Source organism: Trachemys scripta, chromosome 3 (assembly GCF_013100865.1).
Source record: "Trachemys scripta elegans isolate TJP31775 chromosome 3, CAS_Tse_1.0, whole genome shotgun sequence".
NCBI lineage: Eukaryota > Metazoa > Chordata > Testudines > Emydidae > Trachemys > Trachemys scripta.
In genome coordinates this window covers 4,947,630-4,961,903 of record NC_048300.1, presented here as the reverse complement: position 1 = coordinate 4,961,903, position 14,274 = coordinate 4,947,630, and the positions used below count along the sequence as shown (strand labels likewise).

Genomic DNA, 14,274 nt, shown 5'->3' with positions numbered 1-14,274 from the left:
TTATTTCTCTCTCTCTCTTTTGCTGGAGAAATCTTCAGAGCACCAGTGTGGGACAGCGGCATCTTGCTACTACGAAAGAATAGCTGCTTGTTTCCCAGCCCCTCCAGCAAATGGGAGGGGATGTTGACACATTCAGGAGTCTTTCCTCTCAGTTGTTTGTCAATAGTTCGTCAAACAGCTTTTAACCAAAACAAAAATCTGCACTTTCTCCTTTAAGTGACAAGCTCTTTTATTAAAGGTGAACATCATTGTTGAGAGTATAAATTGGTTTTTTTAAGATTAAAGCATTTCTAAGTATTAAGAGAAAGTGACTAATACAAAAGGAAGAGCCTACAGAAGACTAGAGGCCGTACAGGCTGAGTTACAGTGGATATACCTGTTGATACAACAGTCTTTCTCCATCCTTTTATTTTATTTTTAACTTCAATCAGTTTCTCCCATTTGGCTCATCTTCTGTCAAACAGCTTAGTGCTTGTATTAAAACACCAAGACATTCTAGTCCCTTAGTTCTCTTATTCTGGCCAACCATGTTTCTATCGGTGATGTTTATGTGGTGGGGTGTGGTGTGGTGGTGGTGGGGGTCGTGGGTTTTTTTTTTTTTTTTTCCCCAATGGCCATAATCATGAAATATGTTTTGGAGGCTGCAGTCACCAATTCAGAACCAGTATCTGTCCTCCTGGGGTGCCATTGTACTGAGTGGTTCTTCCTGCCCTTCCCCAGTGAAAGAAGGCAAGTGTAGCACTTTGTATCAATGGACAATATTATAGAATCTTTGTATCTTAAAACAGTGAGGGACGCACAGTACACTGTCACATTTGCTATTTTAACATGTTCATGGCAAAAAACAAAGTCAAATGGTGCTTTTGTAAGGATAAATAAAAGACACCTATGAAAGCTAGAATATCCCACTGATAAATATAATCTCGCTCCAGGGGTAAAGTGTGCTGCCAAAAGTTACGGAACAGTGGGAGCATGCTCCGTAATGAAGATGGAAGGAAGCTAGCTTTGTATCATATGCTCCTTCTTGGTTTTCCATCTCTTTCCCTGCCCACACTTTTCACAAAAGAAACCAATATCCCATCTCGGGGGAGAAATTTTATGGAAAATCTGGAGAAAAGGTGTTTTAAAGCTAGCGTTCACCAAAAAATCCTTAGTGATTGGGGGGGGCTGGGGGGAGACACCTTCCTAATGCTTTTTAGCTCCGATATCTTCAAAATGGCTTGGTCTTAAAACAGAACAAATTGGGAGTTTGGAGTTTGACTGTGCTGAGAAGTGACTCTCTAAAATGTTTGGTCAGGGTTGGTTGAGGCATTACTTGGGTATCTGAATCGGGGGGCTGGGCGTGTCTGTGCTCGGACAGCCGGCCCCAGCTGCTGCCTATGCTACCCTGGGTGATGCTGCTATTTCTAGCTGGAGCACAGGTAGTGCGCATCTGTTTTCCTGAGCTGGGGAGCGTGCTGTCCGCTCCAGTGGTGACATAACTTAAGGGGAAGGGCTAGTTAGAAAGAAGAGGCAACTTTACCAAGTTTTTGTGTTAACATTTTAATATGAAACTGAATTGAAGAATACAGGTCCTGAGTCTTACCAGTCATCTGAACAGTTAGGAAGTTTCCAGTATACACAAGAACTTGGCTAAATGAACTAGCTCATTCAGGAAAGTGCTTTACAGGGACAATTCTTACAAAATCTCAGCAAATAGCTGTTTTTTTGTGACCTCCTGAGGCCTTGCGAGATGGATTGGGTTCCCTAGGGAGGTGATGGACTCTCCATCCTTAGATGTTTTTAAAGACCCGGCTTGACAAAGCCCTGGCTGGGATGATTTAGTTGGGGTTGGTCCTGCTTTGAGCAGAGGGTTGGATTAGATATTCTATGCAGGTTGTATGTGTTCCAGTAGTCTTTGGGTCAGTGGTGGGTTGCATGTGGCCCACGGGCCGCAGGTTGCCCACCACTGCTTTGGGTGTTCACGGGCCACCATTGTGTACTGTCGGAAATCCTAACCTCCTTCTGTTGGATTGGAAGGGCTTGTATTCTTCTCCCCACTGTAAACTTGCTGTATCAATACACCTGTACTAGTGCCCTAATTTTTTATATCTGTGGTTTGCCTCCCCAGACTTTACTATCTCTATAACCATTGGACTATGCAAGCAGCCACCTACTTCTTTATCTTTGTAGACCTTTTCCTTGCTGTGTTTGAAGATCCTGCTGTGTACCCACTCCCTTTCTTGGTAAGCAGTGGGGTAAAAGGGAACAGCTTTGTCATGTTGATGGATGGAGAAAGTTCATGTCTTCTATAATACTCCAGTTCGTCGTATAAAGGAGTATTTCTCTGCTTGCATTCAGTAGAGGAGGCTACTCGTTTGTTTGTTTTTTTGTTTTTGTTTTTTTAGTAATATCCATGATCCCTGGTACTGCTGAATTAATCTCATCTTCAGAACTCTATGGGAGCATAGCAAATATAATCCTGTGCAAACAAGGAATGGCTCTCATCAATGTGTGCAAGCCCTGTTAATGGTGAGGAGTGTTGTGCATCCATCAGCAGTACCATGGAGTGTCCCTCTGCTCCACCACCAGGTTCAAAACATTGTTGGCTCACTTTCAGTGTTCTCTGCTTTTCTGCCATGCGTCCCCATATGCACAGAACATCTCCCTGAGCTGGTTGCAAGGCCACTAATCTCACCTCCTTCCTCTCCCTCCTGGAGTTGCACTTATCCTGCAAACTCTTCAAGAAACTGGCCAGTGAAGACCCTGAACTATTTTATTCCTTATTTTAAACAAATGTCTGTCTTCCCTCGCACTGTGTGCCGAGCCCTTTTTGAATAACTAGTCTTCTATTAATTCTGGCCCAACGCCCTTTCTGCGGTCTCGTCTCGTACAAGGTTGGCTTGTGGCAGGGATTATGTCTCGAGCTGCATTGTGAGATGATTAGCACACCATTAAGATGATTATTTAGTGTTGGCTTCTGCCCGGGGTTCTTGTGTATTACATCAGGGACGGCAGTGTTGCCTAAAGGATAGAGCAATTAGACTGGGACTTCAGAGACCTGGAATCTGTCCCAGCTTGGTCATTGTTGGATGACTTGGGGGAAAGTCACTTCACCTCTCTGTAAACTGGGGATAATGATACTGGCCTCCTCTGTAAGGTGCTTTGAGATCTATGGATGAAAAGCTCTCTAGAAGAGCTAGGGGTTCTGTTTCCAGAGTTGACTTCCATACTGCACTGGCATCGTGAAACCATCCCAAATTCTGCATACATAAAAATCTACTAACTCCCTAAGATGCCACCCTCATTAAATTCCTAGTGTTACGCGAGAAGCACCAAATAATAGTGGCCAACACTGAACAGGGGACTTTATTTTTTTAAAAAACATTTTAGGAGGAGAGACAGTTCGAAAAATAGCTCAACCAACAGCAAATTCCCAATGAAAACCAATCTGACGTGTCCTCCTTTCTGTGTTTATTGTGACTCCCCCTTCCCTCTGGCTCACTATCTGAACTTGTCCGGTGGCAGGTAGAGAATAATGCAGCTAAGGAGAAGATCTTGGGGCAGTCTAGCAATACAGTCACCACTTTTTTTGGCTTAAACTTTTTGTCCTCCCTTTGCAGGCCACCTCGCTGGTGGAGGTATTGTGCCTTTTGGTGTTCTTCGGGCGACTGGTGCACTTTGCCAAAGTCACCCCTCGCAATGTGTTTTGGAAAGATACAAAGAATATCTGCATCATGATAGCAATACTGGTGAGTTGCAGCCATGGTCACTGTGACGTGAAGGAATTAGGTGTGCGAAGCTAGATCTTCTGTAGACCTTTTTCCTACTTCCACTTCCATTGTGACAAGAATTGTGTGAAATGATGGGGCTGGTTGATAGCCAGGTCTACAAACAGCCTGTTGTATGTTCTTCCCAATTGTTCAACTCTGATGTGTCCCCCTCTTCTCTTAATAGATCAATTTCAGAGCATGACTTACAACAGAGGCGTAATTTCTGAAATTCTGTTGAAAGAAAATGTGGCAAGAGCAATTTTCTTTATTATATGTGCATTGTCAGACTTGATGTCATAACATGGTCTAATCTACTGAAACTTCCATGTCCTGTGGGAGATAACACTACCCCATGAAACTGGGGTCTCTTAATTCTCAAAGAGTAGGTCCCTGTGTTACAATGAGTGGTAGACCAAACCCTTTCCTGTGAATTGTTGCTGCTCTTTCTTCCACAGGTGACCTTAATTGACCTGATTATCTATGGGGCACTTAAAATCTCGAACATAAACAGCATTAGATGGTCAAGATTCCTGAGGCCCATTTTCTTAATAAACTTTGCAGAAAGTCGCCAGGTAAGCAACACTTGGTCATCACATGAATGGGTTTGGGTGGTGGTGGTTGTCTGAAGTTGCCTGCTGATCTCTTGGAGTAAGAGCATTTGACAGAGTGGCTGTAACTGCTGCCTTCCGTAGAAGGCTCTCTTATGGCTCTTTTCTTACCATGTCTGCCAAGGCCCTGTTCTTCAAAGATACCCTTGTGGTTGGTCAGCGTGAGCATTGTTGGGTGTATGCAAACACATACCTCTTTCCCTTTGGTGTGAATCCAAAATGCTTCCAGAGCTTCATTGTCCCCAATGGTCAAGCTCTTGGTGCCTGGCTGTGGCAGAGCAGAGAGATTGTGACAGGGAATTCTTGTGTTCTGGGCTGTGACAGAGGGAGAATAGGGCGCATATCAGCAGGGTTTCTCTCCTGCGTGGAGTGAAGATCTCTCATTGACAGACAGGTGAGAAGAAAGTGACGCCTACAGGCAGTGATTCCATGGCGTAGGAATGGTGGAAATAATGGGGAATTGCAAGTAGCTTCAAAAATGAACCTCCATCTCCCCCTCTTCACGAGCAGGGAAGGATTGTTCCCTACTGTGGGGGGAGAGAAAGCTATCTCCTTCTGCCTGTGCAGTGACCTACCTAATCACTGCCGGCTCTGAGAACAGGATTGAAAAACTTCTGGCTGTAACCTGAATCCTTGCATGGTCCCAAGTTCTTTGGGGTCAGTTCACTTTGTTTGGATTCTTAGTTAAGTTAATGTCCTAATTATTCTTTCCTAACCCTGCTTCTGTTGCCTGCTCTGCTCACTTGTCAATAATTACTTGTTTCTAGAACCCTTCTAGGCAAATGAGATCACAGCTGTGCTAATTACGCTGTCATCTCAACCACATAGGCTGCCCAGACTTCCAGTCTGTTCATGACACAAGAGTGAACAAGCGATCACTGCCTCCAACGCTATCTTGGCCCTTGCTTGACAATCAAGGCACACCCTTTGCTGTGGGGAGACAGCAGATTCTTAAAATGAGAGCATGGGACCAGCAGCCTGGAGTTACAGGTTCTAATCTCAGTTCTGCCTCTGAGTTACTGTGTGATCTCAAATTGTCTGTGGTTGTGTGAATATGGATGATACCTACCTTGTAGGGATTTGGAGGGGTGTCTAAGATTTGTTAAAAGCATTTGAACTCTGACTGGGCACTAAGGTGCAAAGGGATGAGTGTGTATTTGGTGTAGGGGCGATTATCATTCTGCTGTGCTAGATGAAGGGGTTGGGACATGACTGATTTAACCCTTAGGCTGCCATTGATGGGACTGGTGGAAACCAGGTGTGGCCAGAAGATTGCACAGCTCTCTCTTCAGGCAGGGCAGGTGGATTGCCACTGTACAGCAGCACATGCTGTCTGGAAGGTTGTCAGTGTGGCAGTGACTAACGTGGAAGAAGGGGCTTCAGGGACTTGATGGGCAGCACTGCAGTCCCAGTAGTGACAGCCGCATGTGAATAGCGGGACCAGGGGAGCTAGCATCTTAAAACTTGGCCTGTTCTCTTCAGGTTCTGGAACTGTGCCCATCACCATGGTATCTGAGCACACTCTAACCAGCAAAATGGCAGGTGGGATTATTTCTTCCAACATGCACTTTGCACATAGCATTGAATTGCCAACTGTACATCCCAAATGATGGGGGTCTAAATTAGCGGTTACCACTAAGAAAGATCTTGGAGTCCTTATGGACAGGTCTCTGAAAACATCTGTCAACGTGCTGCAGCAGCAGTCAAAAAAGCTAACAATGTTGGGAGCCAGTAGGAAAGGAATGGATAATAAGAGGAAAAAATCATAATGCTACTATGTAAATTCATGGTACACCCATATTTTGAATACTTCCTGCAGTTCTGGTCATCCCATATTAAAAAAAAAAAAAAAAAAAAAAAAAAGATCTTAAAATTAGAAAAGGTGCAGAGAAGAGCAACAAAAATGATTAGGGTTATAGAACAGCTTCCACATGAGGAGAGGTTAAATAGACTGGGACTGTTAGGCTTAGAAAAGAGATGACTGAGGGAGGGATGTCCTAGAGGTCTATAAAATCATGAATGGTGTGGAGAAAGTGAGTAGGGAAGTGATATTTACCCCTTCATGTAACACACGAACCAGGGGTCACCCAATAAAATATATTTAGCAGGTTTAAAAGAAACATAAGGAAGTACTTCTTCAATCAACACAGTCAACTTGTGGAACTCACTGCCAGGGGATATTGTGAAGGCCAAAAGTATAACTGGGTTAAAAAAAGAACTAGGGCTATCAATGACTATTGGCTTAGATGATCAGGGACCGAACCCTATGCTCTGGGTGTCCCTAAACCTCTGACTTCCAGAAGCTGGGACCAGGTGACAGGAAGTATCACTTGATGATTGCCCTGTTCTGTTCATTTCCCTCTGAAGCTTTTGTCCCTGGCCACTGTCAGAAGTCAGGCTAGGCTACCTGCACCACTGGTCTGACCCAGCAAGGCCATTCTTATGACTTAACATCTGTCTTGTGTGGTCCCATCTCCATTCCTCTCTCTCCCCAAAGGGAAATCTCCATGTTTTTGTGTAATCTTTCATCCCTCCTACTCGGATTTAGAACACAGCTCAGTTCAGCTGTGGCTCATGAAGTGGCCTACCCATGGTTCGAACGTGACTGCTTAATGTTGAACAACTTTTCCTCTGCCTGCCGGGGAACTGTCGGGTGAGAGGCCGACTTGCTTTATAAGCTTGGCGTATTTAGTGACTTAGAGGAGGCTTAGGCTTTGTTTACACTAACACTTTTGTCAGTCAGGGAAGTGGTGGTGGGGAAATGTAATTTTCAATGATGAAAGCACTGGTGTGGACAATGCTGTGTTGGTGGGAGACGCTCTCCCGCCAACATAGCTACTGCCGCTTGTTGGGGGTGGTTTAATTATGCCAGTGGGAGAGCTCTCTCCTGCCGGCATAGAGTGGCTACACGGGAGACCTTAGAGCAGCACAGCTGCCCTGCTGTAAGACTCGTGTAGACATAGCCTTACACACTTGTCTGTGCCATGATGCAGGCTTCTGGGTAAAAGAGCTTTTCTAAGCAGTTGTACGGAGCAGTGACTTACGTGAGGATGATGGTCATGGTTTTACAGTTGATGCAGTCCAAGACCTTCTGGTGACTGACTGGCAGAGTCTGGCAATGTTTGTTCGACTTTAGTGACTGAATTGTGCATGGGGACATCTTCAGGCGGGTGTGAGATGAGAACCTTTGCTTGCTTCCCCTTTTTCAACAGGGTGTCTCTGCTGTACATAGGTAGGGACTCCTCTTCTCTTCTGTCTCTTGGGGACAGGGGAAGAAGGCCCTGGTATCTTCCTAGGCTCTGCCTACATGAGATGCCATTCAGATTGTGTATGCTCCGTTGGCCAACAAGCCCATGGAACCCAGAGAAGACTCCTCCATGGCCGTGCTTGTCTATTCCAAGTGTGAAGTCGTGTCTAATACTGCTAGTTGAAATGTGTTGGCTCACAAGTTTCCTGTGATGCAGCATTTTCCTAGTGGAACATACCCTTACAGCAGACTGTGCTGATCTTCCTAGGATGATTGCCCCCTCCTTCCTTACACACTTCATACACCGTACAATAGCTAACAATATTGTTAATTAAATCATTGTCACGGGACACCCGGGGCATTACCCCATTGAAACAAATGAGACTTTGGGGGGAGGGGGGGCCTCTCAAAGCTATTTTCACAGGCTGCCTGCAGACTCGGGCAGATATTGTTGCAACAGCTTACGCTTGGTTCATCTTTGGACGCTGGAAGGTTTTCTTTGCAAACATAAGGGCTAGAGACTTAGCTTTGACATTCTGGGGACCAAGATGGCATCCTCCAAAACCCAAGTTACCAGGCAGCCAATCTAGCTTGATCTGACCCAGTTTGGGCCCTAGAGAAACAGGTGGGGTAACGATGCAGAGTGGAGTTTGCTGTTGAGCATAGTTAATTGGTGGCTAGATCAGTTTGTCTCACTGGAAAGAACTCCTATGTCCTGCTCTGCCTGATCATGGCAGGGCTACAAACTCCGGTGTGAAAGCCACGGGGAAAGCTGACGCAGTTTGGTTTCTAAACGCTCCCTGTTGTGTCTTGGCAGATCCGGAGAGTGTTCCGCAGTATACGAAACACACTGCCAGAGATCACGTACGTCTTCCTGCTCTTCATGTTCAGCGTCCTCATGTTCTCGCTCATGGCTCTGAAGCTGTTCGGTGACAGGTGAGAGCATTTTCCGTTCTGGAGTTCCCCGTGTGGTGGGTTTCAAGCTTTGGATCTGAGGGAATCTGCCGGCTCCAAATCCTGCAGATGACGAAGTATGGCTGCGGTTCTAGAACTGCTGAGCAACCATGACTGGCTTTATCATCTGTGGGTATTGGGTACTCCCAAAAAGTAAGGCCACAGAGAGTCTGACTACAGTGTCAACCACCCTGCAATAGCTGCGTGTCAGTGACTTGGTGTGTGTGTGTGTGTGTGTGTGTGTGTGTGTGTGTGTGTGTGTGTGTAATTTCATGGTGTCTCTTCCTTTTCAGGAATCTCCGGACAGTGGAAGGATCTCCATATTTTACAAACTACCTAGAAATCGTATTTGATCTGTACGTGCTGGTGACAACAGCCAACAGCCCTGATGTCATGTATGTACCCAGCCTGGCATCTGCAGAGCAATCTAGGTGCACCAATGTATCTCTGGGCAGCCGGGAAGCACAACATAGCGCGTAGAACTGGAGCAGCAGTCTAGGGCCCAATCCAGAGCTCGCTGCAGTAGAAGGAAAGACATGCCGAGTCTGTCACCATATTTGATGTAAAAGGATCTCTGTTTTCTGGGTCCTCAAATCACAGATGATATAATCATCTAGGAAATCAGGAAGTCTCAAACAGCACAGTACTTCTAAAAGCCTCCGGGCGCTGTGTGATCTGACTGGCTTGGATGGACTCTGCAGGTGGGGAGGTGGGAGCATTTAACCTTGTCCTGATGGTGAGTGGCTTGACTTGCCCCTCACCCTGTAACCCTTACCACAGTGGGGACGATCACCACCTCCAGGCAGCACCCAAACCGTGATGAGGGTTTTATGGCTTTTTTAGCCTTTAATTCAGAGTTGCATTTACCAGTGAGAGTATCTCTTTCTTTCTTCCCTCCTGCGCACCAGGAGCTGCATTCATTGTATAATAGCCTTGGGACCAAGAGAGCTGAAGAGGACTGCAGCATGGGGTGTCGCTGCTTTCCACCCTAGGGCCAAATTCTACACTCCCCTTCCCACCCACCCTTATCCACCTCATTAACAGTTGCAAATGAGCGCCCATGGGAAGAATTTTGACTCCAAGAACATGCTGCTCGTGATTCTTATGGAGTGATTGACTTGTTGAATTTCAGACTGACCTGCTCTAACGCTGCTTTCAGTCTCATGCCTATAAGGTGCAGTGTATCCTGAGTCAGCATTTTGGAAGCTGTCCCAGAGGTTTTATTGCTATATATGAATCCCTGCTTTCACTATAAAATGACTAAAGCCACTCTCTCCCCGTCTAGGATGCCGGCGTTTGACTTCAGTTGGTGGTATTCCCTGTTCTTCATAACCTATGTAGTAATCAACACCTACCTCTTCATGTCTGTCTTCCTGGCTGTTGTGTACAACAATTACAGGAAACATTTAAAGGTAAAGTGTGTGAGGAAGAGCATCTCCTGGACTGGGCATAGCAATAACACGACTCTACCCATCTCTGCATGGAGTGTTCTGCTTTAACAACATCTGTTTCCTCCTCTGGTCCTCTGAGTCTCAAGTGTTTGTGAATCCAGTGCAGACTGCTTTGTGGAGTGAGTCCGACTCCCAGCACTAGGCCACCAAATCAGTGGGACAGTGATATATATATATTTTGTGTTAGACGTCAAGTGGGGTTTTGGTTATCCAGTAACCCTTCTTACGGCACAGCTGTAAGGTGCTGGCATTATGGCAAATTTCCTGTTACAGCCTGGTAGTGGGGTTGTACTGCAACATTGTTCAGTGGTGGGGGCAGAGAGAGGGGAGAGACCCACAGAGCATCTGCAAGGAAAGGCTCCTCAAGGCAACGTCCTGCAGCCAGCCACTCATCCTTTCCAGGGGACAGTACGATTAATCAGTTGCTGATTCTGAGCCATCCTTTAGAGCCATTTAATGAGGTTTCCATATGTCACTTAATGGTTCTACTAGCACCCAGAGACCCCATGGCATTAGGCTCAGTATAAACATGAGCCCTGCCCTGAAGAGCTTGCAGTCAAAGAAGACCAGGGTGGGGAGAAGAGGGAAGCTCCCTAGGCAGGGACTGTCCCCCTGTTCCATGCCTGTCTGCCCAGCACCTAGTATCACGGGGTCCTGGCCCATGCCTGGGGCGCCCGGCTGCTACTTCAATAAAAATAAGAAATACAGAATGCCTTAATACTGATAGTGCCACAACCACCACTTGTTTTGAATTCTCACAGTAAATGCCTGGTGTGTGTGCTCATCAGTAGATTGGGTGCAGTCATCTTTGCACGCTGTTCCGGCTAAACATTAGGAAAACCTCCCTTCCAGAATGTCTCTACTTGGAAGACAGCTGCCATCCAGCAGCAACTCTACATAGTGTGTATTTGCTCTGTAACATACCCTTAAAGCACTGGCAGGAGGACAAAGCAGAGGATGCAATATTCAATCAGCGCGGCGTAGAACTTCCCTCTTCCAGGAGCACCCACCAAATTTGGGGGTAAATGAGGACACTATAAGCAGGTCTAGTGCTTGCAATTAAAGGGCTAATGCTAAAAGTTCCACTGAACTTTCATAAACAGACTAACCTTCCTCTCTTCTACACAAGGTGGTCTGCCAAATGCACTAACAGGAGGCCACAAAAACCATCCCTGCATGCTGTCTGCTGGGCAGACTGCCTAGTGGAGGTAGGGCACGAAGTTGGCTGACTCTTCTGCCCAAATTCCTGGAGCTAGCTGTTGGCAGGATCATCTCCCATCTGTATACCACAGAAATCAGATGGGTAGCTGCCACTTTCCGAGTCCTCGCTTGTTAGTGGTGATGCGATATCTAAATCGATTCCCTCCTCTTCTCTTCTACTCCAACCTGAGGGCCTTCCAGTCCATAATAAAGCCCTTGTGACTCACCCCTCCATGCTGTTAGTTACATACCAACACTCTTTTCCCCCCCTCCTCTCCCCCAATTGCACACCATTCTCCAAAGCCTAGTATAAGTCATCTAGATTTTTAATTTGCTAAGAGGTGTCCCATGGGAGCAAACTGTTGCTATGGCTCCTACGTTGATATGTTTGGGAAGTTTTTGATAGACTGAGAAGGAAATAGGGGCTAGTGACCACTCTACAGCAGAGGACCGGGCAGGACTTTCCTGGTAGCCTGCTGCAACTGCTGCACAGCTGGCCAGATGAGTCACTCTGGACTATTAGTCATTCTCTGCTTCTCTGGCTGAAAGGAGCATTGTCATTTGGGAACTTTTGCTCTCGGTTCATTTCCTGTAGAGTCCTTCTTGGCAGTCTAGTATAGAAATGCAAGAACAAATCCGGTGTTCATGAATATCCCAAAACTACATTAAGTTTAAAAATAAGTGGGAGATGGGAGGGAAATAAACCTACCCTCCTGGTATCTGAAATCCATTGTCTCCTCCAGAATGAGATCCGCAAACTTGCTTACATGAAGCGTCACAAGATGATAGAAGCCTTCAACATCCTAAAGGTCAAGGAGGGCACAGAGTTTGTTGTTCAAGAATCCCAGTGGAAGCAACTCGTCAAACTAGTGGCCCCAGATATCAGCACTTCCCATCGAGAGCTCCTGTTGAGAGTATCCGATGAGGAACAAAAAGGTTATGTAGGTGAGTAGCAGTAAACAAACACTTGTTTGGGAGGCGTTACTGAAGTAGGGGAGGACCTTTGGGCTTAAGCAGTGAGATCTGTATTTTCAATGTACCATATGTAACCAACCTGAAGTGAATGCTGAAAATCTACCCATCCAGTCATTTGGCTTTGTGTGACTGGTGACTCTCAACCAGGCATAGCCTGCTACCTCACTTATCTAAGCTTGTAGCACTCCGTTTCTTTTCACACATTCTTTCTATTTAATTGTAACACTTAGGCCACTTTGTTTCTGTGCACAGAGTGTCTTGGAGCCTTCATGACCTCAAATTTAAAACTCCTACCTGATAAATGTGTAGGAGAATCTCCAAAGATGTTTGGCATTTAAAAAAAAAAAATTCGCTTTCCATACAGATGTGGAAATCTGTCTGTTTTTGCCATGGCTTTTAAGCTCAGAGATATAAGTTCTCCTGCTGCCAGGCATGAGCCAGCCTCTCAGTGAAGGGGGTTAAGAAAATAACCTGATGATTGGGGTGAGTTTTCTTGCTGTGGGCTTTCTCGTGCCTTCCTCTTGAGCATCTTGTTGTACACACTACTAGAGACAGGATTCTGGGAAAGATGGAGCTCTCATCTGATGCAGTCTGGAAATTCCTTTGCAGGTTAAATGTGCTTTCAGATTTCCAGCCTCTATCTAGGAACAAACTTACAGTGGGGACTACTAAAAAGCCAGCATTTATTTTTCAGCAAATTCCTGAGTTATTACCTGTTAAATAGAAAAGTGTTATTTGCAACCACTTATGTTAATGAATGGTGATTAGACAAACAAACACGTAGTGGTCAAAAGACTGACCTTCTTGAGACAAGGTTTAAAATTTGGCAAGTAAGGAGTGAAATGAGTCCTACAGATGTGATTTGATTTTTTTTTTCTCTTTTCCCCCCCCTCCCCCCCAGCAAGTCTCTTTACAACTTCATGCCACAGCTCCTTGCACAGGTTAAGAGGGCTCCTAGCTAGTATGAAGCTAGCATGGCTGAAGGAAGCTCCCTTTTTGCCCAGGTGGTCAAGTCCTGTGTATTGGAGTGTGCATGTGGACAGAGTGACGTACTGCTTTTTCACATAAGGCCTGTATTTCTACAAATATGAAATGCTGCCATTTATTATGCCTGTAGGCTAATGGGCATCTTTCCTGTCCACTACAGACAAAAAATCTTTTGTGCGTCTGGCAGACCTTCTGAACATCCAGGTGATTGCAATGAGGATACAAACCCACCCCCTGGAGCACTGGATGCCCCATATGTATAACTCAGCAGTGAGCCTATTCATACGCAGCATGGTTCAACACAAGTAAGTCTGTCTCTGCCCTCACAATGAGCATCTCATAATGATGCTGCAAACCAGCATTTCCCTCTGGACAAGTGTTCACCTGGATGGCAGGCTGGAAAATGCCAGCACTGCAAGGGGAACGCTACAGGTGGGATTTTTTCAGAAGTGCTCAGTCTTAGCATAACTCTGCTCCCACTTGAGTTAGTGGAGTTTGATCCTTAACTTGAGTAGGAGTTAGACCAATACTGAATGCTACTGAAAATCCCCACTTTCACGCTCCAGTTCCTCTAACTCAGTCGTGCTAATAGCACTGAATGATATCACAAGTATTATACAGCAGATCTGCTGTATGTTCTGGCTTGAAAATACAGTCTTGCTCAAAAGGAGTCTGAATTCAGGTATGAAAACCTATAATAACCTGGCAGTCTCTGTAGTAAAGTGGTATTGCGCTCCGTTTCACCGACCCCTATTAAATTAGAATCCAGAGCTAATTTAGGGCTCAGTCTGATGTTTAATGTTCTCCAATTCCTTTCTACTCTTCTGGGCAGTCTCACATCTATTTATGAGCGCTGCTTGATTTGATGCAGACTGAACTTCCAACTTCACTGAAAGCTAGATCTTGTCAACAACTGAGTATACACACTTGTAGTAACTGGCCTCTCAAATGTAAGGTTAAATTACATCAACTCCCCTAAATTCTCCATCGGGGAAAAGGCTGTTTAAACTGAAACACTGGCTGATTTATGGCAAAGCTGGTTTTGTAACTGGGAAATGGGGATGTGGATGGGAGGGTTCTGAGGCTTTCTTGGAGCATCC

General features: G+C 45.6%; 1 protein-coding gene across 2 annotated transcripts in view; it reads left to right on the top strand.

Annotated features, from left to right (window-relative positions):
- LOC117874157 (two pore calcium channel protein 1-like) overlaps window positions 1-14,274 on the top strand; it is a 31,151-nt gene that overhangs the window by 6,420 nt on the left and 10,457 nt on the right. The window contains exons 1-9 of one of the 2 annotated variants that reach the window (XM_034764016.1): window positions 33-238; window positions 2,111-2,225; window positions 3,603-3,731; window positions 4,208-4,324; window positions 8,425-8,543; window positions 8,855-8,956; window positions 9,847-9,973; window positions 11,956-12,157; window positions 13,335-13,479. In XM_034764016.1, coding sequence (XP_034619907.1) covers window positions 2,139-2,225; window positions 3,603-3,731; window positions 4,208-4,324; window positions 8,425-8,543; window positions 8,855-8,956; window positions 9,847-9,973; window positions 11,956-12,157; window positions 13,335-13,479 — 1,028 coding nt within the window. In that variant the 5' untranslated portion in view covers window positions 33-238; window positions 2,111-2,138. Of the gene's footprint in view, window positions 1-32; window positions 239-2,110; window positions 2,226-3,602; window positions 3,732-4,207; window positions 4,325-8,424; window positions 8,544-8,854; window positions 8,957-9,846; window positions 9,974-11,955; window positions 12,158-13,334; window positions 13,480-14,274 lie in introns of those variants that run through there. The other variant, XM_034764014.1, reaches the window with a different exon arrangement.